The sequence below is a fragment of the Aptenodytes forsteri genome, unplaced genomic scaffold (genome assembly GCF_000699145.1).
Source record: "Aptenodytes forsteri isolate BGI_AS27 unplaced genomic scaffold, ASM69914v1 Scaffold103, whole genome shotgun sequence".
Classification (NCBI taxonomy): Eukaryota; Metazoa; Chordata; class Aves; order Sphenisciformes; family Spheniscidae; genus Aptenodytes; species Aptenodytes forsteri.
The window spans coordinates 845,784-867,910 of record NW_008796051.1 but is presented as its reverse complement, the minus strand read 5'-3'; the positions used below and the strand labels follow the sequence as shown (position 1 = coordinate 867,910).

At 46.1% G+C, this 22,127-nt stretch overlaps 1 protein-coding gene across 1 annotated transcript in view; it reads right to left on the bottom strand.

The window, feature by feature from the left end:
• Positions 1-273: 273 nt before the first annotated feature.
• Positions 274-22,127, bottom strand: part of MUSK (muscle associated receptor tyrosine kinase) — a 55,448-nt gene continuing 33,594 nt past the window's right edge. Inside the window, exons 9-17 of the mRNA XM_009286216.2 lie at positions 19,681-19,947; positions 14,872-15,047; positions 14,430-14,453; positions 11,158-11,246; positions 10,658-10,817; positions 9,217-9,406; positions 8,708-8,899; positions 3,030-3,178; positions 274-950 (exon numbers count right to left, since the gene is read on the bottom strand). Coding sequence (XP_009284491.2) covers positions 274-950; positions 3,030-3,178; positions 8,708-8,899; positions 9,217-9,406; positions 10,658-10,817; positions 11,158-11,246; positions 14,430-14,453; positions 14,872-15,047; positions 19,681-19,947 — 1,924 coding nt within the window. The remainder of the gene's footprint in view (positions 951-3,029; positions 3,179-8,707; positions 8,900-9,216; positions 9,407-10,657; positions 10,818-11,157; positions 11,247-14,429; positions 14,454-14,871; positions 15,048-19,680; positions 19,948-22,127) is intronic.

Below are 22,127 nucleotides of genomic sequence, written 5' to 3'. Positions count from 1 at the left end.
TACGGAGTTAGCATGGCCAGCACCCTTGCCAACCCGAGGAGTCCAGGCTTGGTGGCCAGGGCTCAGCCCTGTCATTTGGGAGGTATAGTCCCACTAAGGAAGGTAAAGCCCACCGTAGGGGGGGTGCAGTCCACACTTCTTGTTTGGCAGAGGAACAAGCTGTTTCTCTTTCCCCTAAAGCAGGGTTTTGCATGGAGCCGCTGCTCAGGAGCCCATGGGCCGGTCCGAGTCAGTCTGGACAGGTGGACACGGGGGACCCCCCCAGCACACCCCTCAGACTGACGGAGTGGCCACGGCCCTCTCGTACATGCGCTCCAAGATGCGGTGGATGCTGGCAAAGCCTGGCCGGTCAGCAGGCAGCTTGCTCCAGCAGAGGCGCATCAGGTTGTAGAGCTCCAGGGGACAATTGTCCGGGCAGGAGAGGACGTTCCCATCCCTCACATAGTAGATGACCTCCTCATGAGCCATCCCATAGTAGGGCTGCATGCCATAGGTGAAGATCTCCCACAGCACCACCCCGTAGGCCCACACATCAGACTCTGTGGTGTAGCGGTTGTAGAAAATGGACTCAGGGGGCATCCAGCGGATAGGGATGGCGTCGTTCTCATTTGCTTTGTAATAGTCGGCTGAATACATGTTCCTTGAGAGACCAAAATCAGCGATTTTGACCACCATGTTCTCCCCCACCAGGCAGTTTCTAGTAGCCAAATCGCGGTGGACAAACTTGCGCTCAGAGAGGTACGCCATGCCGGCAGCCACCTGCTTGGCAATGCAGAGCTGGCTGGTGCAGCACAGTGCCAGGGGGTTGGGGAGGCGGATCCGTGCGTCCAGACTACTGTGCACCAGGCTGCAGAGGTTGCGGGGTGAGCGGTCACGCAGGTACTCGTTGAGATCCCCGTAGGCCATGTACTCGAACAGCAGGCACATCGGTTTCCCAACAGCACACACACCTGGAAGAAGATAGATGCACCACGCAGGTCATTTGAGTAGCAAAGAAAGAGGGTTCTGTTGTGCAAAACCAAAAAAATCCAAAAATACTTACACAAAGGGGAGACTTTCAACAATGCATGAAGGGACAGAGAGAAAGGTGAAGCATGCAAACACCATCAGGTTTGCATGCATCCCTTTGTGTCTTTGTAGCTCCTTTAGCAGGGATCTAATGCTGAGCTCTGTGGGAGATGCTAACAAGTCATGCAGTTGCCTCATTTGTCTGGATATCCCAGGAAAAAGATACACTTAATTAATGTTTAATTAAGACCCCAATTCTGCTTAAGTTGGCATTAACAGAAGTATTGCCTCTTCCTCGGTGCAACTGGAAGGACATACTGTCAGGAAGTAAACTTTATAGTTCTGATCACAGTATTTTTAAATTCTTTTGTTTGTTGTAATTATTGTACTTATACTGTAATGGGTGTAGGGGCTACACATATGCAGGAAGATTTCAGGAGAAATCACAAGGGGCATGTCCAAGGGTTCAGTGGGATACTTGAAATGCAAAGACACTCCCATTACAACTTCTTCTTGCTTTTTCTTTTTTTTTTAACAGCTCATGCAAAAAATGTTGGTTGCAGAAATTACTTTTGCCATGACAGAAACTCAAAAATGAAAGGAAGACAAAGAAAAAACAGATATCAGAAAGGAGAGATTTGTCATATCTGATGGATGCAGAACCTAGTCCCACTGAAGGGCACATGCTTGGCCCTACACCAGCTTTACTGGGGGCCAGCATCAGTATAGGACACCACTCCCACCAGTTTTACTCAGCATACAGTGATATGGCAAAAATATTTGTGTGCCTGTTATTGAATTGCCAGCCAGCAAAAGCCAGCATTTAAAATGTATGTGTTTTGCTTTCTTAGGGCCATCATTTAGCAATTGGTGATCCAACTTATTGTGAAATCTGAAATTCTTGTTTATGACCTAACACTTGAATCTCTGAGGAAAAACAGATAGCTGTTCCCCATGTGATAAAATCAGGATCTGACAAGCATGAGGAGTGTATATGAGAGCTTTATCATCTAAGCTGTCTTCAACAACGTGGCTGTTTTCTCCACACACCCATGATGTGAAACTAGTTTATTCCTGCACCTTTGCCCTTTCCTGACCTAAAATGTGTTGACAATAAACACAATGTTTATTTGAGTTTGGGGCATTTCCTGCTTTTTTGTTTCTGTAGCCAAAGTACTTGTATCAACCCAGCTTTCCCCAAACTGGAATTTATCTATTTCCAAATTTTGTGGAGCTTCCTATTGAAATAAATTAAGATCTCAGCTGCCTGTTCACAGGGATCAGACCTGCACACAACAACTTAGAGCAGGATTGCCAGGTGAAGGTGGCTAGCAACATCTACTTCAGTAAAAAACTGAAAATTTACTGAAATAAAATTTGGTTGGCAGCTTTCTTCACAGAAGAATGCCCTATTAGCCAAGCTGCAGCATCAAGACTTTCTAAAAAAACCAATAAACCGGGGTTTCCTTTCAGCTGGGAAAGGAAGGAAGAGACCATTTTTGCGGTTAGCTTTTTTTGTTTATTTGTTTCATTTTGTTTTTTTAATGCTGGTGAGCGTTCAGACATCACAATAGTAAGTGGGACCCATAAAACTAACAAGACTTGTTCCTGGTTTTTTTAAGTACCCACAAAATAAATCACAGCTCCAGGAAGCTCGTGCCTTCCCTGTAAGACATCTGTGACAATGTTATTAAGCTGGAAGCAGAGCTAGGCAGCAAGATGGTCAACAGTATACTCAATGCAGGACAAGGAGGGTTTATTATGATGCACCATCCTGTCAAGGCAACAGCATCAGACCTACATTTTGAGACTCGTTCTGGTGGGCAATTTAGCAGAGCATGCAGTGGCACATAGAAAAGCTCACCTCTTTTGCAAGAGGCATCTTCTGTTGGAAAAGAGACCAGCATTGCCATTTGCATTAATTGCCAGTCATGCGTGTGTGTTCACCCCTGCACCCCCAACAACCCCACAGCAGATTTGCAGAAGGTGGTACACAGTGCATGGGCGCATCATTCAGATACCTAAAAGCTTGACGATATTCGGATTGTCAAACTCTGCCATGAGGGCTGCCTCCCTCTGAAAGTCAGCTTGCATGTCTGCGGACGCTTCCTCCTTCAGCATTTTCACTGCCACCATTGTGAAAGACTCGTAAGGCAGCAGCCCTGGGGCCCTGAAGGGAGAGGGGAGAAAGGAAAGCATCAGTGATGGATGCATGCACACCAAATGTAGGCTCTGTTTCTGATGCAAAAGGATAAGCTGACAGAAAAAAGGAAAGAAGAAAAAAAAAGGTGGAAGGCCCCAGCACTGACTGAAGGAACGTGAAAGACCATCTTCACCTCTCGGGCATGTTTGCATTGCATAGTACAGAGACATTTAATTTAGTTCAGGGGGTACTAAATCCAGTATAGCTTTTTTTGATCACTGTTCTTTCTGCTTACAGACTCTTTACCATGACTGGTAAAGAGATAAATAAATAACAGGTTGGTAAGCAATAAGGTCTCCCTGGGTTGGAGGTCACATCAAAAACTTCATGGAGCAGGATGGACTCCAGTCCAAACAATTTGCTTTTGGGGTGTAATGACTGAGCTTACCAGACATAAAAATAAACCTATTTTATACGAAAATGTAGAAAGAGCCTCTTTTCACTGCGTCTTGTCCCATACCTGGCACAATGGTGGCATTGGTACATCTGGCTACTATTAGAGTGAAAGTAACAATTAGAGTAAGTATGTTCCCCTGGCTTTGTAAGGAAAATAGCCTTTTGCCACTGTTCTCTGTGTGTGTTCGTGTGTGGCATGTGCATGTGCCTGTAGTTCAACAAGTTATAAACCCATTAGCTAATTTCAGCTGAATTTAACGTGTTGGAGCTGAGGTCTAGGAAATAGTTATGCTCCTGCAAGTTTTGTGGAAACAGGTGACAGGACAGAAGGGCCAAAGCCTACACATGCCCTGCCTGAAGAACAAGGTAATGTGTGAATACACCCATGTTAAGACACTAGTGAATCTTCAGCTAGAGCTTAGAGACACAAATCCATAGGAAACAGAGCTTCCTGACTTAGAGCAACACAGACTCATTTTGTTTTCTTATCCACAGGTCACTGCACCCTCAACAAGTTTAATTAGATGGGCTTGCCAAAGATTTAGGGGTAGCTGTTGCCAATGAAGAGTAACTTTCCACTCTTCAAACATGCGTCAAACCTCAGATGTGCATTTTGTTGCCCACACTAATTCTTCCCAGGGGTCCTGCAGTTAAAACGCACTCCTTACAGGTAGCCGGCCAGAGCCCATGGAGAGTGGTGCCCATTTATGTGTCATGTTACTATGCCGGCCCAACTGCTCTCCCATTGCTCAAATGCTAGGTTATTTTACTGCTCAGTAGCCCCAAGAGGAGGTTCCGATTTCCAAAGCAAACTTCCAATTTCCTTGTCATCTACTCCAGACATATGGCAGTTGCAACAGTTGCACTTGGATGCTGTAAATGTCAAATGTCAGAAGATGGCAGGGTGCCCATTGAGAAAGGAATCTCACAGGTGGCCAGATCACAGCTGAGATGCTCGGGCGAGGAGGTCTGGCATGCCAGAGCAGAGAAGCAGACTCCACACTTGTCTGCTACTGCTTCCATTACAGCAAAATGTCTTCCTTTTCTTGCCTTGTGCTGGCAGCAAGATTCCAGTCTAGTAGGAGGGGAGAAGTACCAGCACCTACCAGCTGCTGTCTAATCTCAGCGCTTGAGAAAATCAGCAGCAACAGCCTGAAGAAACCAGTAGAGCATTTAAAAGTAAAAAGAGGAGGGCCTTTATCTCTTCCAAACAGCCTCATTGTAGATTACCACTCATCACTGGCTAGCAGACCTAGTGCAGTGCCAAAGCAGGGGCAGGCACAGCTCCATCTTGCATGCTTCAGAGCGAGAAAATCACCCCAGGCTAAAGCCTGAAGTACACCCATCCACCTACTCTTCACTGAAATCCTGTAATGTAAACTAACGTAAATGTAACTTAAGTGAGATTAAGCCACACAAAGCCTTTTAATGGGCCTTCAGGCAACAGCAAGTGATTTCACCCTTGGTAACTCATGTGCTACTTCAGCCCATTTCTTAGCAGACCTGGGAAAATCACACTGATCTGGAACAGAGACAGACTCTGTTTGCAGTCTTGGCAGAGAGTTGTTGAAGTTGACCCCTTTGGTGCCCAAAAGACAGTCTTTGCACAAAGGGATAGAGGCACATCTGCAGGGGAGCAACGGGAAGCTGCTGCTTCTGAAATTGACCAAGACAATTCAGGTGGCAGGCCAGAATGTGGAGTGTTTTCTAGAAAATAGGTAAACTTCTTCTAGAACTGGGGAGCATCAACAGAAATTACCTTGGGTTTCCTCTCTCCTGATTAAATGCTTAGGAGAAATGTCCACTCTGTGCACAGGAGGGACAGCAGCTGTCCTCTCCTTCTTCACCATCAATGGATTTGTGCAACACTGGCAGCATTTGGCTTTTAGGTACCTGCCATTCAAAGAACTAACCAGCGGTGCAGCTAGGGATTTTGCCCAGAGCCTACCTACAGAGAGTGCCTGACTTTAAGTTTCCAGTCAGGTTTTCTTTCCAGAGCAGTAACTGTGAAAAAACTAAGGAGCAGCTTGAACCTGTATTTAAGATTTTGTCCTGTCCCCCATCTTCCCCAGCATCACAGCTGGGTAGCTTCTGTTAGATCATTAAATGATGCAATTAACATCTACTGAGGCTGGTGGAGAACTATCTTTACCCTATCCTTTGGAGAAATTTGTACATGGGCAGGAGAGTACTCTGAATTGGCAGGGGCTTGTTTTGTTGTGTTTTTTTTTAATTAACATCCACACAGTTTTTCAGCTATATTTGAGACAGCAGGTCAAAGAAACACCCTTTGCACTTGGAAAGAACTTGAGGAGACTTCTGTCAGAGAAACTCCGACCTTAGGGACAGCCTTGTCTCTTTTGCAGAGATGACAAGCTGTGCCTTTGCAGTGGGGGTGTACTGGCCTGCTAGCAAAGACCCCACATCCAGGCTTTTAGGCAATTCTGGGTTTCAGGCTTAGCCTGGACCATGCAGCTCCAGCTCTGGGAGAAAACTTGCATGCTGGTCTGCGTTGAACCACACAGGGCTGGTGTTCTGGTGGCCTGTGGGGCCAGTGTGGTCCTCCTGGGACAGAGGATCCTGAGTCGGCCATCACGACCCAGTTGGGACAGATCTGAGCCAAGTCCTGAAGCTTGTCTTAAGTACATCTGTTAGGGTAACTGGTTACTTCCTCATCCTTTCCAGTGTGAAGCTGCCCCTGTGAAGACGGCAGCCTTTCAGGAGAAGCTAGTAAATGATAGCCAGACGCTTCCTGTCCTAACATGTTGCTTGACCCAGGAATGAGTAAACACTGAATCAGGACTCACAGCAAGCCAGCTGGCAAAGGCATCACTGGCATTGTGCGCAGAGCTGTGTTTACAGGAGAGGGAGAAACATGAGACCAGGAGAAGTAGGAGGGTTGCTAAACTTAGCTCGAGATGTCCATTTAACACACGTAGACAAGTACATTTTATCCATCTGAGATGGGAAGGCAATGATTTGAGTTGTGATAGCTTCGGTAACCTGGAGGGATGCACAGCTGGCGCTACTGGATCAGCAGTCTGCGCTGATCTGCCAGTGGTGCACAGAAATGCCAGTGGCTTAAATGTTCCCTGGAAATATAAGGCCTTGGAGGGACTTTTGATAGAGATATTAATAAAAATAAGGAAGCCCCTCAGAAGCAATATTTCTGTGGCTCCTTCCCTGAGCCACAGAGAGCAGGCATTTCTCAGGGTACGGTACTCTCTACTTTGCAAATGCTGGCTAAGAAGATGTGTTGCTTTTTTTTTTCCCCCCGTCTCTTTTTCTCCCAGTTTCCACTGACACTAGCAAAAAGTTTTAATTAAAAGAAATTGCAGCACTGGGTGGGTGAAAGCCACATAAAAGATCTCTACACCACTTTAACACTTGCTTAACCCAGTGCTTTAGTGACATTTGAAAGCCCTTTGAGAGGTCCTGCTCGATGTGGGTGAGAGTCTTTTCCAGCTCAGAAAGGTCTGTGCAGCACTTAAATTATATTTAAGCTCCCAGCACAGGGCCAAAGCAGCACTTGGCAGGAAGACCGCCTGCCCTGCTTGTGCACCCGCAGCGTGGTGAAGACCCCAGCCGCGCGAGTGGAAGGTGACAGTCTGCAGGGCATCTGAAGCACTGTTCTGAGGCTAGGACAAGGGCTGCCCCATGCCCCTGTGCCGGCTGGTGCGTGGCAGCCCCAGCACAGCTGTGGCACAGTTCCTACAGCCTTGTTCTCCTTTCAAGCTCAGATGCGTTTGGCTTTGCCATCCAGGCTAACAATCAATCACAGGCTAAGCATCTGTGATTTTCCCGTTGCATACCCTTCAAACTTTGTTAATTTTAGCTCTCTCTGTATTAAAGAAAAGTAAGCCAGCATTTCTTCCATTAGAAAAAATGTATCCCTTCATTAGAAAAAAAATCCATCACAGCTATTGAAACTGTTTCCCCGCTCTTACACACTTAACCTGCACGTAACTCATTTCCTAGCAGATACATCAACAGCATAACGATAAACATGTCATATCTGCAATTATGACTGCATTTTGCAAGGGCAGTCCTTTGTCTTTGAAGTCAATGGGAGCAGTCCCACCAGGCAGGTCTTGGCCTGGGGTGGGACACTGATACTCCCCTGTTTTTTTTAAGGTCATCATACACTACTCCAGATACAGCTACAAAATCAGCCACATCCCAGACTTGTTAACTGTAAAGGGCAAAGAAAACCATCCTGAGTAAACATGGAACTGGACAGTTTATCTAGTTTCTTCAGAAATTTGGGGATGGGGTTTTCCAAGGAGACCAGTACTGGCCAAAGTCTGTTCTGCAGAAATTATGGACTCTGTCAAGGCTAACAAGACGCTCTCCATCCACCTCAGTCTAGGAAGGACTGGGTTAATCTCTGGGGTTTTCAGTGAAACATTTTTCGCATTTGAAGAAGTGCATGATCTCACCTCCTGTGAGATTTAACAGAACTGGGATCTCATCTAATACCTTAAATTTAAAACAGGCAAAAATGGCTGCAAATTCCAAGAATAAAAAGTGAGTAACTAAAGGGGACACACAAAAAAAAAAAATATTGGCCTAAGTGGGTTGGGTTTTTAGGGGATTTTTGGTTTGGTTTGGTTTGGTTGTGCCACTGAATCAAATGGAAACTGGATTCCAGATACAGGGCCTAACTGTAGCATGACACATTGCCCTCTGTGGTAATTACTGGCCAGTGTTGGCATTATAATGGAGGACACCACACACTGACAGTTTGCAAATACTGGGAAATGCAAGAATTTCACAATAGGTCACATATCACAGGCAATACTCTTGGCAAAAACAGTGATGATAAATTTAGCTAAGCTTTACACCAGACTTTGGTATGTGAGTAAGACATTGCATCTACTAGAGAGAAGAACAGGAGAGCCATTTGTGACAAAAGTTTAACAAATATCAACAGAAAGCAGTGAACAGAAACAATTATTCAAGCATGAGTGTACTATTTGGTACACATGCATTTGATTTTGGTTTGAGTGAATGAATTTCCAGTGCCCAGATAAGTGGTTGCCCAACTGCCAATTTCTCCCAGGTACCTCCAGATAGAGAGGACTCACGCAGGCAGCTTACCTTGCTTGGAAGACTCTCCCAAATGCTCCTTCCCCAATATCTCTCACATATTCAATATTGTTCCTGGGATACTCCAGACTGAGCAATTTCGGATTGAGGAGAAGGGGCATCCGCTGGTACATTGGATTGGGATGCAGCCGGTCCAGGAGGAGTTCGGAGGGCAGAGTGGTGAGCGTCGGTGTCTCTGACTCCCTGAAACGACAGAGAAGTTTTCAGTCAGTGTCTGCACAGCCCCCAACCAGGAGATAACTAGCTGCATCTCTGCTGGGGCTGGTTTCTTCCAGGATGGAAAAGGGAGGTGCAGCAGGGCTGTTGAAAGAGCCTTGCAGCAAGGTGTCATGCCATGTCCCCAAAACCACCAGGCCAGCTTCTGCTCTGGCACAGGGACTCGCCAGAGCTTGCACTGGGATGCCACAGGCAAAGGGAGAGCTGCTCCCCCACTACCAGGCCTTTGCAGGGCAGAAACAGGCAAGCCCTCTTTCAAAGCAGCATTTGTTGCCGAGCTTTACCTTTTTTTGTTTTTCCACTGCTTTCGCCGACGGCAGCAAACCAGGGTGACAATGCCGAGGATCACGACCAGGGCAAAGCTGGAGATGATTGAGATGATAACAGTCATGGAGTATGTAGGGGAAAAGGGAGGAGGAGGGGGGAGATTTGGAGTCTCTCCATTTGGTTTTCTTGTTCCTAGTGACAATGATGCTGTAATGCAAACAAAATCAGAAGGTTATGCCTCTGCTCGTTATAGGGCTTTCTCTAAGAGGTATTTATGGAGTCAGCCTGAAGTCCTGGGAATTACTGACATTACAGATACAACTGTATGGCTGCATGAGAGGACCATACTAGGGAAGCCTGGTTTGCAGGAAGCAAAACCCATTTCTGCTTGCCAAATGTGAAAACCCAGGAGCTGGTAAAGGCCAAGACACAGTTCCCATTGAGCTGGGAACACAATTTTAGTAAGGAATGTTTGCACGAGTTACAGATGGGAGATCACATCTGATGTTCTCAACAGTATTCAAATATAGTAATGGCTGCAGTGGGAAAGATCAATGGTCTACAATGTGGACCACAATGTATCACATGTCCTAAAAGGAATCTGCAGGGAGGAGTGTAAGACAAAGTAAGTACCCAGTGATATTTTCCTGAAATATCCCCTTGGCTCCAACAATCTGCATCTCAGTGTCTTCATGGGGCAAATATGGTAAATTTGTGTAAAGTACATTTGGCTGTATCATTAGAAAAAAAAAATTAATATTCAGGTAGCCACCTGCTGAGTACTTTCCAAGACATTCTAGAAAATGCTAATCTGCACATGCAATGATTGAGAACAGAAAGAAATTTAAACCGTTCTTTTTAAGGCCAGTTAACTGTTACTGACTTGTGTTCCCTTAAGTCCACAGCACCCCTGTTCTCTGTGCAAGCAGAGTTGTCTTATTTCCAAACACCGAGATCCAGAAACTGTGCATCTTGGATGAAATACATTTCAAAAATTGTTCTGTTCTTTGAACAAGAAATAACAGAGTCTTAGTTTCAACATCACAGAGCAAAGATGTTTCCATCTTTTTCAGATTTGTTTTTAGTCAGAATTGTTTTTTTATTATTGAAAAAAATCACCAGAAGCAAAACAACTTTGGCAAATATGCCCAAAACTCTACCTTCTCCTCAAAACACAGTATGGCAAATCCATTTCTCATAATACCACAGGAAATTTGATTTCATCCTTTGGCCTTAAGATAATCTGGGGCAAGGCGCTCGATTTGCCTATCTTCATTTTCCCATCTTTAAGGTGCATGTTAAACCTTCTGGTTAAAGATGCTGAGTGAATCTATGAGAAGAACCAGGGCTGGCCGAGTCCAGAACAGATCGGTACAGCCGTGAGTGCTCAGGATGCAAACTCCTTGCATGGCCCCAAAACAACCACAGTGGCAGTAATCATAAATTACAGTTGCCTACCATCTCCACAGGGAGACACGCTGCAGTATTCCCAGGTCACGGATGGGTCTTTTGTGTAGCACCAGGGACGTTCATTCTCACCTCCTGGATTGCGGCAGTAATTCTCAGCATCAGACAGCTCAGGGAAAACCTGAGGGGTCCTCCTGTGCAAGTGGGGCGCCTTGAGTGAGGAAACAAATTAGATTAGCATTTCAGCATAATTTTTCCTGCTGGTATTAGCAAAACAAAACCAAACAAAAGAAAGGAGCAAAGAAAGACAGAGGTAAAACAGCCTTCAGTAGCCTGCCAGAATGACAGAGAACGCATCTTGCCACGGGAAGGGGAACTTGCAGATTAAAATATGAAGAGGGTGTGAAACACCAGTGAACTCAAGAATGAAGGCAACCTGTCCCCTGCTCAGCCCTTCTACTGGGACTGGGCTGCCCGGCTCTGGGAAACTCTTTGGAAAAGCAGACCTCGAGCATGGCTCTCTGTTCGGTGGGTCTCACACTGATGCGCACCTGGTCGCTCCACTTCTGGCAAGGAATGCCGGAAGCCGTGACATTGGCCCAGCCCTGGTAAAACTGGCCATTGCCGCTGTAGCAAGTCCCTGGGGAAAAAAAAACACATGGGGTCAAGGCATCTCAGACCACGTCCTGCAGCAGGAACTCACAAGAGTAAACTTCATGTCATTACATGAGAGCATGTGGCAATTAGCAACAGATCTGAAGCGCATAAAAGGACCAGACAACTGCAGGCAGGGAACTCCTTAGCCTCCTGTTCGCACCTAAATGGATTTTGAGCTTAATACATAAGATCCAATGTGGTAAAACTTCAAAGAGGGAACTCAGATTGAGTTTCTCAACTCTTTCAGATTGAGAAAATGGGCCATGCGCCTGTGATGTTTGCACTGCATCTACCCAGTTCACAGCGCTTCTATGCAGAAAGTGCAGAGCAGAACCACAGTGAAGCCACCCATGCCAAACCAAGGCAGAAGGCAAATTGCAGCACTGGTTGCATGATTCCCAGCCTGCACTCTTACAGGGGCACTAACAGGAAGACACCCATGCTCTTGGGGTAGGTAGCAGAGGACTGGGATTCATAAAGTCCCACAGTGCGATCCCTCCTCCCTGGCTCTGTACAGTGCTTGTCCTCTTAGACTGAATGTTTGGAAACAGCCTATGGTTTCCAGCATGTGTGGAAACCACACACAGAAGGCAACTACAGTTCTGAGGAATAGTATCAGTATAAAATGTTCTTTACAGTGAAGAATGTGTAGTTCACTTTCCATACACAAGGCTTACTCCAGCTGCAGAAAAATTAAGCAGAAAATCTTGAGAGGACTTTTACTACAGGAATATCTTCCCAAAACAAAAATGTAGACACCACCTGTCCTCATAAGAGACTTTAATGCATGCTGGCATAATCTAGGAAGCAGGAAGACAACAGAGGAGATGCTGCCTTACACACTTCAAAACATTGTAGCTAATCTTACGTAAACTCTGCTGACCAGGGGCTAACATTCTGGTTGATGGCATGCATCAGGGTCCACTGCATTATTAACCTTGTTGGATAAATTATCAAGCCAGCAAACACTGTTGTCATAATTTTCTTTTCTATTGTGTTCTTAAACTTGCAGCTCAGAAAAAAAAAACAGGAGGAAACCTGACCTGTTCTAAAATAAAGATTTTTTTAAGCAAATCTTTTTCAGCTTCATGAAAGCTTTGTATAAGTTTTGATCCAAGTTTGAGACAAAGGCCGTGTGTTTTAATTTATCATTGCAGATTGTCCTTTTTCTCTTGTAGGAGGAACATAGTAAATGCATCACGATGACTACCTGCTCTTTTCTTCTTGCATCACCCACTGCACTCAGGATTACAGTTATGGGTCTTTTATAGACCCTTAGCTTTCTGAACTTTCACCAGGCACCAGGCACTACACGTGAGTAGGCAGAAACACCACCATGACAACATTTGCTCCAGGTGAGTGATCTTGAACACAGGATCAAGTTCCTATAGCCCAAGGCACGCAAACACCTCAGTATAGGAACGGCCATGGACTTCATGAGTGCACTTAACCCATCACAAATGCAAAGCAAAATGCTCTAACTTGGACTTCTTTGACTGATATGTGAGCTACCATGTTATGCCTCACATCTGCAACCAGCTAGCAGCCCCCACATGACCAGCACCTGTAGCTCTGCAGAGGTGTAAAATCTTGTTAAGCTGCCCTAGAACACAGTTGTGTGTCTGAGCCCAGCATTTTAAATGCCTCACATTCAAAGGCAAGGAAAGCAATGCCTGAAACCTGCCTCATGACTGAGCTAGTAACCAACATGGAAAAAACTTTTGCGCAGATCTGACATAAACATCAGTGTGACACCTTAGAGGAGCAATGTGAAGAGCTTTAGGGGCAGCAGCAACACTAAGGAAGCACCCCTGAGTCCTTGGTGGCTTGGAAAATGCAGATGATCTCATACACGGTCTTGCTACAATGAGGACAGAGGGAATAATAAAGGTGGTCCAACTGGGCTTTAATGAAAAACTTTGATGGGCAAGCTAGAAAACAGTTCAGTTCATGCTTCCCAAACCTTTGTGCACATAACAGTGACTCTAAAGTAAAAAAGAGGGGGAGGGGGCAATATCGCTAAAATGTTACTGTTATGTCTCCCCGATTCATGACCAAATAGTGCACATCTGTGGAATGCCACCCTGGGAAAATAGTGTGAAAGCTGAACAAAAAGGTCACACGTTTACACAGGAGACAGATGCCATGTCCTACACTTGCAAACATCCAAGAGGGGGCTGAAATCATCCCGTGAATGCACCACTCATTTGCTGGCATCCCTCCCTCGTGCTCCTTTCCCCAGGAAGGGGATGGCTGCAGCTGTGGGCTGTAAGCGTTGGGCAGTGATGCTGGAGCACCCACAGGGTGCTAAAGCGCTTGTCTCCCAGGTGTGCAGCGCCGGACACCTGGGGCTTGGGTGGCTGGGTGGAGCCGAGGCCTTCCCATGAAAGAAAATTCCCCGAAAGTCTTGATTTCACGTTTTTCACTTTCTCTCTCCACACAGAAGGTGCCTGCCACTGCCAAATCTGCAGACCTCACCTGCTCAGAAGCATGGCAGGAGGGAGGCACTGTTCTTCCTTTTTCCAATGGGACAAGTTCAGTGGCTGAGCTTTAAACTGCAGTTGCGTGTCAGTTGGAGGAGCGGCATGTGCATGTTTCAGCTGTGACCAGCAGCAGGGCAGGAGGCCGACAGAAGTCACAGCAGCACCGAGGGGGATGGCTGGATCTCACCGTTGGTCATGGGGGGGGTCATGCGAGAAACAGCCAGACTTCAGAGATGATTGGAGGAGAGTGCTGGGGCCTTTTGGGTAATAAGGTCTTGTAAGGCCAGCCTGACGTAGGTAACCATGTCAGTAACAGCATATAACAGCATATTATGGGGTGACCTCGTTAGCGGTATCAGAAATACCAAATTTAAAAAAAAGCAAAACTAGAAGCAATGGATAGAAAGAAGGGGGAACAGCTGGAGCGGAGGGTACCACCTAAAAGCACCATGCCTCTCTAATCGCTTTCAACAGGTACCAGCCCATGTTCTCCTCAAGCTCTGAAGAGCTGGAAATGTGTTTCCCCATGTCTTGGATGTGGAAGCTCAGGCATTCCCTGGTAATAACCTGAATCCAGCCAGCCAGGACCAGAGCAAAACACAAAAATGCTGTGCAAGCTGCATTTGCAACAAAGAATATCATGCCCACCTCTAGAAACATAGAGCCTGGAGCAGTTTACTTACTGGTTATATTCTCCTTCTTAAAATCTGTAAAAAGACAAGACAAGACATAAGGAGGGGTTGTCCAGGACGTGATATAACTGGGTGCTTGCTTAGGAGCACGCTATGGGAAAGAGTTCCCTCCCAGCGGTGCTTAAGCAGCTTGTTTCTCTGCAATGGCACCTGAATGGCAACTTTGCTGTCATTAAGACTGATTTTGGCAGAGGTGGTTACGACCCTCTCGATAAAGAGCCAGGCTTTATTTGCTTGCAGGATTTTTCCCACATGCCAGTTGGACAAGACAGGCAAAGAGCCAACGCGGCTGTCACAGTGCCGTGCACAGGCGCTGACAGGACAGTACCCACCGTCAGCCTTTACTTTAGTTGTAAATTATGGATCGCATCCTTCCCCCCTCCCTCACCAAGAACACAGCTCTCTGGACAACAGGCAGCTTGTGCCACCTTACCGAAGAAAGGGATGTGGATGCAGGCACTGGGGTCCTGGTGCAGACTGGGCAGCCTGTTGCATTCGGGAAGAGTGAGTAGCATCAGCCCTGGCTTGTAAATCCCCTTCTGAGAGTTTTCCTCCATTGAGAGCCATTCCTTAAAGCAGTAGAGATCCTTTACAGCAAGGCAATTCTCTCTACATTATTTTGCAAAAAACAGTGAAATACAGCAGTCAATGGCTTGATAACAGTGGCTGCACTTAGCAGCGGTGTGCAGGGATTATGCAGACTGACAGAAGTCCATTAATGGGACTACGCTTCTTTAAACCGGTCTGTCTGGCTCACAAACCATAAAAGAAACTCTGCATAAAACGTAACAGCTTCCTTTAGGAAACCCACAACACTACATTTTTAATGAAGCAGGGTTATGCTCAAAACACAACACACATCGCAGTCTGTGAGGAGTTTGTTCCTATCTTTTCCTACAGATTTATTACCATCTTCTACTAGTAAACATCACGTCTGGGAGTTATCTTAGCATTTTTCAGTAGATTCTAAAAATCTCACCTGCCTTCTGTAAATTATACATTAAGGTGTCATCTATTAAAGACAGGAGGTAAGCTGCAATTCTTAATCTTCTTAAAATAAATATTTGTCCATATTTTTAATCTCACTGAATCACCCATCCCATTTTCTTCTTTTCTCCACAGACACCTTTCAGTCCCTTTTTTATCTGTCATCTGTCTGCAGCAAAACCTTTACAGTGCCTGGTAAAACAAGAGACCGAACTGTTTCCTACCTCATGTATTACCTCCATAACGATGTGAAACATTCACTGACAAGAAGTGCTTTGGATGTTTAAATGTTCCTTACATCAGAAACTGTTTGTGAAGAAGGCCAAGGCAGAAATATCTGCTCTAGCCAAAAAAAAAAAAGAAACTGTACCATACTGGAAAGTTTGAGGGTTTGTTGCATTAGTCAATTTATCAGTGATTTGCTTATTTATGTACTCATTCTTGAGAGCCTGAATTGCAAAACCAGCTTTGAGGTCATGTGCAGAGATTACTTTTGCTGAGCTCAACTGAATGTGGATCCACATCCTCCCCAACCACCACACCTGCTGGCAGGTGTGGGAGAGGACACAGTGATGCAGAAAGGTACTGCTCAGGTCCATGGTTAAGGTTTTAGCCAAATTCATCACCTGATGGGCTGATACAGTTTCTTTACTTATAGTCTGCCAACAGTTTTGGCAAGAGCAGATGGCCATGAGTTTCAGTGATGACTACCAATGCTGCAAACCTGCTAAAGCACCTGAAGGACAGAGGCCATTGGGAATTCTACCAGGGCAGCAGCTTTTCTGCAACAGCAATGGATGCCCTTCAAGTCTGCAGGCTGAAGCCATCGAAGCCCAGCTGCCCTGTGCTTGGTTTTAGCCAGTGCTGGTTTATTCCTTCCTCACTTCCATGAAAGACAGAATGCAGCCAGATGGCGTAATTTATCTTTTTTATGTTAAACAACATGTGGAACAGGAATGACCTTCTGAAGTAAAGAAATGTTTAGCTAGGGAAATGAGAAAATCTTGCATTTGAAGTGCTGGCTGACACTTGGGAGATCTGGACTGCATTAGCTGCCTTCACTCCTGAAGCCTGAGCATCCTTAAACAAGCCCCTTATTCGGTGTGCAAATGCAAAATGCAAAAGGCCATTCCTCTGCAATCCTGTCCGCTCACCCACAAATCCGCCCTGGGAGCATGGTGAGGCAGCCAGAGGGAGGGATGGTCAGTCTCGAGCTGGGTTCATACCATTGTTATAACACTTAATCCTGAGCAGCGAGAGCTTGATGAGGTCATATGCAAAGATTACTTCAGATTATTATTAGAAATTTTATGTCATGTAAATGGCAGATGGACAAAGAACAGTAGCAGCAGAAGAGGACAAGCGGACCAGTAGCATTTTAGGACCACAAAGGACTGTTTAAGAGGAGGTGGGGACACACAGACCCAACCAAAGTGAGATGTTTCCCAACACGAGACTGTTCACTGCAGCCTGGTCACTTCATATCAGCAGTAGTTGAAACAGAAATTGAGGGTTTTTCTTTTGCTATCACAGAAGCAGCCAGTGGTAAAAGGCAGATGTAATCAAGAATTCTGAGATGAGACATCACTTTCCCTTAAAAACAGGAAAACTCTAATTTTAATCAAATTGCATCTTAATTAACGAGGTGAAATTTTTCCCATATTGTTTTCTTCTCTTTCACTTCATCTTGTTTTACCCCCTGATTATTTTTATAAAAGCTTTCCTCAGTCTGTTTGTCAGTTGTTATTCTTGCTAGCTAGCTTCCAAACCAAAATGAACATAAAAAATTACATGGGGAGAGAAAAAATGGTGCAGAGAATAAATAACAAGACAAAAGCACATGGAAATATGTCAAGGGAAATATGCCTGTCAAAAACTGGGAGAATTCTCCTGCCTCTGAGGTAGTTAAATTCTTACTCATGAAGTATTTCAGCTGAAAATTGCTGTAGTCTAGCCAGTTTCTGCAGGGAGGTATAAAGTTGTCAGTAAAAAGCAGATAAGATAATTGGAAAGTAACCAAGACCATGTGAAATGTGTTCAAGAGCCCCCAGAGGTCTCAACTGTTCAGAAGTATTAGATGTCTGAGTTATCAAAAGGAGTATTGGGATAGGGCTTTGGAGGAACTGTTGTCCAGCTGATGTGCTCTGGGAACAGGAAACAGGAAGGATGCTGTTCCAGGGCTCTTGTCAGGAAGAAAGCTGCATTTAAATCTGCATTAAAATCACGGGGGGAAATCATTAAAGGGAAAAAAACGTAACATTGACTCGTGGATTTGAAGAAAGATGATGCCAGGCAAGTCCATTAAGATTTAGACATATTTGCAAATGCTGTGCCTGTTAGCTCGAGATCAAGTGCAGTTTTATGCTGATTTATATCACTCTGACTTCAGAAGTGCCCCAGAAGTGCAGGTCTTCAGTCGAATCACCACGAGTTCTGGCCCCTGCAGGACCACTCGTGAGCAGGGGTAAATTAAGTGAGACCCAGATCTCACTGAAATGCCTCGTGGAGCACTGTGCAAAATCCTTAGCTGACAAATGTGCTGTGCATGTGTGGCTCAGGTACAAATACTGTTACACATCTTGAAAAAAGGCAGAGAGATCATGTACTAAAGGGCACAATGACAAAGAGCAGAACAACAAGGCGGCAGGGAAGAGTCTGCCAGCAAAAAGCAAGTTCCAGTACTTGGCTGCATGATTATCTGTGGATACTTGCACATATACTTCTTTGTAGGATATATGCCACTATCATGCTGGCAGAGGAATACCAAACAGCATAAGCACCAGACAGAGAACACAAAGTATTGTCAAGCTTTGTACTGGGATTTTCCTCTGTGCCTTTGTTTTAGAGATATTAAAGGAGGAGCAATCAGAAAGGTCCAGATTACAAAGTGCAGTTTTTGCAGACAACATGCTGCTGATTGTCCTAAAAAGCCCCTACATAACTGGAAAAATAATTGCCAGTAGACTACATCTGGCCCAAGTCCAGCTGGCAGAGTGCTTGCCATGTCTGCAAAGAAGACTTGTATTTTAGTTGAGACACTAGAGTTGGCGCTGCTCTCCCGATAAACACAAATCTGAATAATCTGTTTTAAGATGCGGTTCAAGGAGGACAAGAGCAAAGTACTGCACTTAGGCAGGGATGTCAGCTGCTCAAACAAGAAATGGGGAATGACTAGACAACAGTCCTTCAGGGGCTGAAAATGGACATAAGTCAGTTGTGGCCGACAGTTATGTTAGGAAAAAAGAAAACTTCACCTTGAGACGTCTATGTGGGGCTGTCCTCTGCAAGGTACATCAAGCAATCATCATTCTGTTATAGTTAACACTAACAGAACCGGGGCTGGAGGCTATATATATTTAGCACTTAAGTAAAGGTGAGGAGCAGAAGCTTCAGAGGCTGGAAAAGCAAGAGCTATGATGAGAGCTTGGAAAAACCTGTTTTATTCTAGTCTGAGAAGTTGGGGAAGATGTAAAATCTCACTGCAAAGAGGAAGGGAACAAGCTTGTCTCCATGGCCATGGTGGAAGGACAAGGAGCAATGAGGGAAGGGCTGCTCAGGAGGTTGCACGGGGAGGGAGCAGTGTCTCCATTGCTGGGACATGTGGCACAAACACCTGTCAGCAGTGGATTAGCTGTAGGGGGAGATGCTTTGGAGTCCTTGGGGTGCCTGTCAGCCCTGTTTCAATGCACATTTCTCTGCATATGGGAAGATATAAGAGCCAGGTGGGAGGTTTGGTTTAGAAGGTACAATTACACTGGCAGTGTCTCTGGTGTAGTCTTTTTTTGTTTCATCTTCATCGTGGTGGGAAGTGCTGAATGATTAGTGTATTGCCTTGGCCAGATTCATTGCACGCACTGTGACCATATTTAGGCAAAATTCCAAAGAAGTAATTACTTTTAGTAGTAATGAGTATAAACTGACTTAGTAAGATTTAACCGATAGCAATATGTTAATTATTTAAATCAATTATGTCATTCAAATGGATATTTCTTTTCAACACTGTCCGCTAAAAGCCTGATATAACACAGACATCTGCGCCTGAAAGTCAGTCCACACCCCAGCAATGAGCACAGAGAGAGCTGGATCAGATTTTCTTTGTGCGTACAGAGGAAACAGCAAAGGGAAAACCCATGCAAACCTAGAGGACCCATTTTCACTCAGTGTTGCTGCAGGTCTGTACAGACCCTCACCACTCCCCTGCTGCCTATACATCCCATGAAATGAAAGTGAAAAATGAGTATTTTTTTTCATTTACCTGCACACCGGTTTTGGAGCTGGCCCAGCTCCCGAGGGATTGCACTCCTGGAAGATGTAGTTACACAGCAGAGACTCAGCAGCCGGTTGGCAGAATGAACTCACCATTTTCAGTTCAGTCCAGGCAGTGTGCACAAGCAGCTCTTGGGTCTCCTCCGGGTCAGCATAGGAGGAGTTGTAGAAAACAAGAGCATTCTTCGTCAAGATAGCACTACACACCTCACCTCTGTATGTGCTGCAGTAGCCTGCATCACCCTTGTACAGCTTGCTGTCAAGGACAAGAGCATACACACACAGTAAGCTCACAGCCCTAAATACCAGCAGGAGCAGGATGCCTAGGCTCTGTTTCTGAATAAAGTGGCACCTATAAGGCTAACAGAAGCCAAGGAAAGGGTAGATGGTTATACCCACTAAAAACAGCCAATACCATCCAAAAATGAAACTTCTGCAGGGAAGCCCAGTGTGAGCACAGGGCCCTCCTGGCGAGCTCCAGGGCTGAGGTTCTGGCTGCGGGTTGCTAGCATTATAAGTGGGCAAAAAGACTGAGCAATCATGCACAACTGTGACCTAACATGTCCCTTCACCCTGCCCCCAGGCCCTAATGGGAAAATGTTTTGTTTTCCTGCTTCCCTGCAGAAGAGATCAGCCATGCTGCTTGCTGCACACCTGTGATAACTCAGGATTTTTGCTCTCCTGACTAGCAACAGTTTAATTTTGGATGGACTCAGTGAGCGGGAGCCAGGTGAGTCCCACCCAACACATGCCAGGAAATTCTTTGCAAGATCAGACCAGCCAAGCTCCTGCCTGCCCCTCCTCAGCTCCTGCACCCCTCCTAACCCTGCCTCTCTTCCACACATGTTTAGGTGGGAGACACAGGGAGGAGGAAGGCACAAGCCTCTGCAGTTTTCCTTCTGGTGCTTCCCTGCAAGGTCCATCCTCTCCTCTCTTTATCACATCTCCCACTTTGCAAACTCCTGCAGCAAAGCATGGGGCCAGAGCTATGCACAGCAGGGCCGTTTATTTATCATTCCGACGTTTTTCACATCTAGCAGGAGATGGCTGTCATCCCTCCCTCCCTTATTCCCCATGGCCATCAAAAGCGAGCAGCAGGGCAAGGGCACGCACAGGTCAGCTGTGCTCCCAGCAGCTCCCACGGCTGCCCCACACAGCAGCAAGGTCTGTAGGTGAGGATGTGCCCTCCGCTCAGGCAGCCCATGGGATGCAGTGCCCTTGGTGGGGTGGGAAACCTGGGAAAACAGCCTCCCCTGTGTGGGGGGGATGGCCAAGCTGGGGAGGGAGGAGGGCTGGGCGCAGCTTTCCCCACTGCTCATTCAGCCAGTTTAGCCGGGGTCAGGGAGTTCAAGTCACAACATGCCAACCATTTGGAGTAGCCAGCAGAGCTATTTGTATCTTTGCCTTTTACTTCTTTCTCCTGTCCAAATAATCGCCCATTGTCAACCTTGGGGGTTCTTGCGGTTTTTCTTTGGAAAGCTGGAGGTACATGGACAAGGGATTACACAGAATGCCTGAATTTCAGCTCTTCAGATGCCACTCGCTGCAGATGACACTTTCTGGCCCTGGTTTAGCTGTACTACTTTGGGCTCAGTGTCAATTTTTTATTATTATTATTTTTTGCTATATGTCACATTGGCTAAAAAATACAGGAAGGCACTGATTCCTTGAGGTAGTACCAAAATGAGAGTGATGCTGTGACACCCTGCATCACCCCAGGCTCCACAGGCACACCTTCATGTGACACAGGCACCCCCCAGCATCCTGCGCCGGTCCCCCAACCCGTGACATCTCCCTGGCACAGAGCAGGTTTCCCCACAGCACCACGCTGCCCCCAGCACCCTGCTAGAGCCGTCCTTGGCATGGCAGGGGTCACGTTATTCACGTTTTCCTGATAATGCCCATTGTGCTTAATCTGAAAGGTGCATCCTTCCTGTGCCCCAAGAGGCAAAAGAGGGCACAGGTGTGCATGGGGCAGCTGTGCTGCTGAGTTCAGTGGGCTGCAGAAGCAGCCTGACAAGAGCAACCAGCGCTAATATTGTGTTTCCTCGCTTTTTAAACCTGCGGGAAGACAGGGACCAGGCTGCAATGGAGAAGCAGCAACAACATGTTTCTCATGCCTTATCACAGAAAGGGAATTTTGTGCAGCAAATGTTGAGAACAACTTGCGGGACAGAAGGGCTGAGCATTTGATCACTGTTCCCATGCTTGTCACACCTACACAGGTGCAGGTGTAAGGCATAAGTCTGCCGTCATCATCGGGTGGTCACTATATCACTTACAAACTTCCTGAATCAGTCTTGCAAGCCCCTGTGAGGGAGCCAAGGACCTTTGCAGGGAGCCTGTGTCAGCAGAGTGGCAAAGCCATTTGCTCAGACTTTCTCAGGCTCTGCTCTTTGCTCTGAGAGCCAGTAGCTCCCAGCCCTCCTCCCAGGC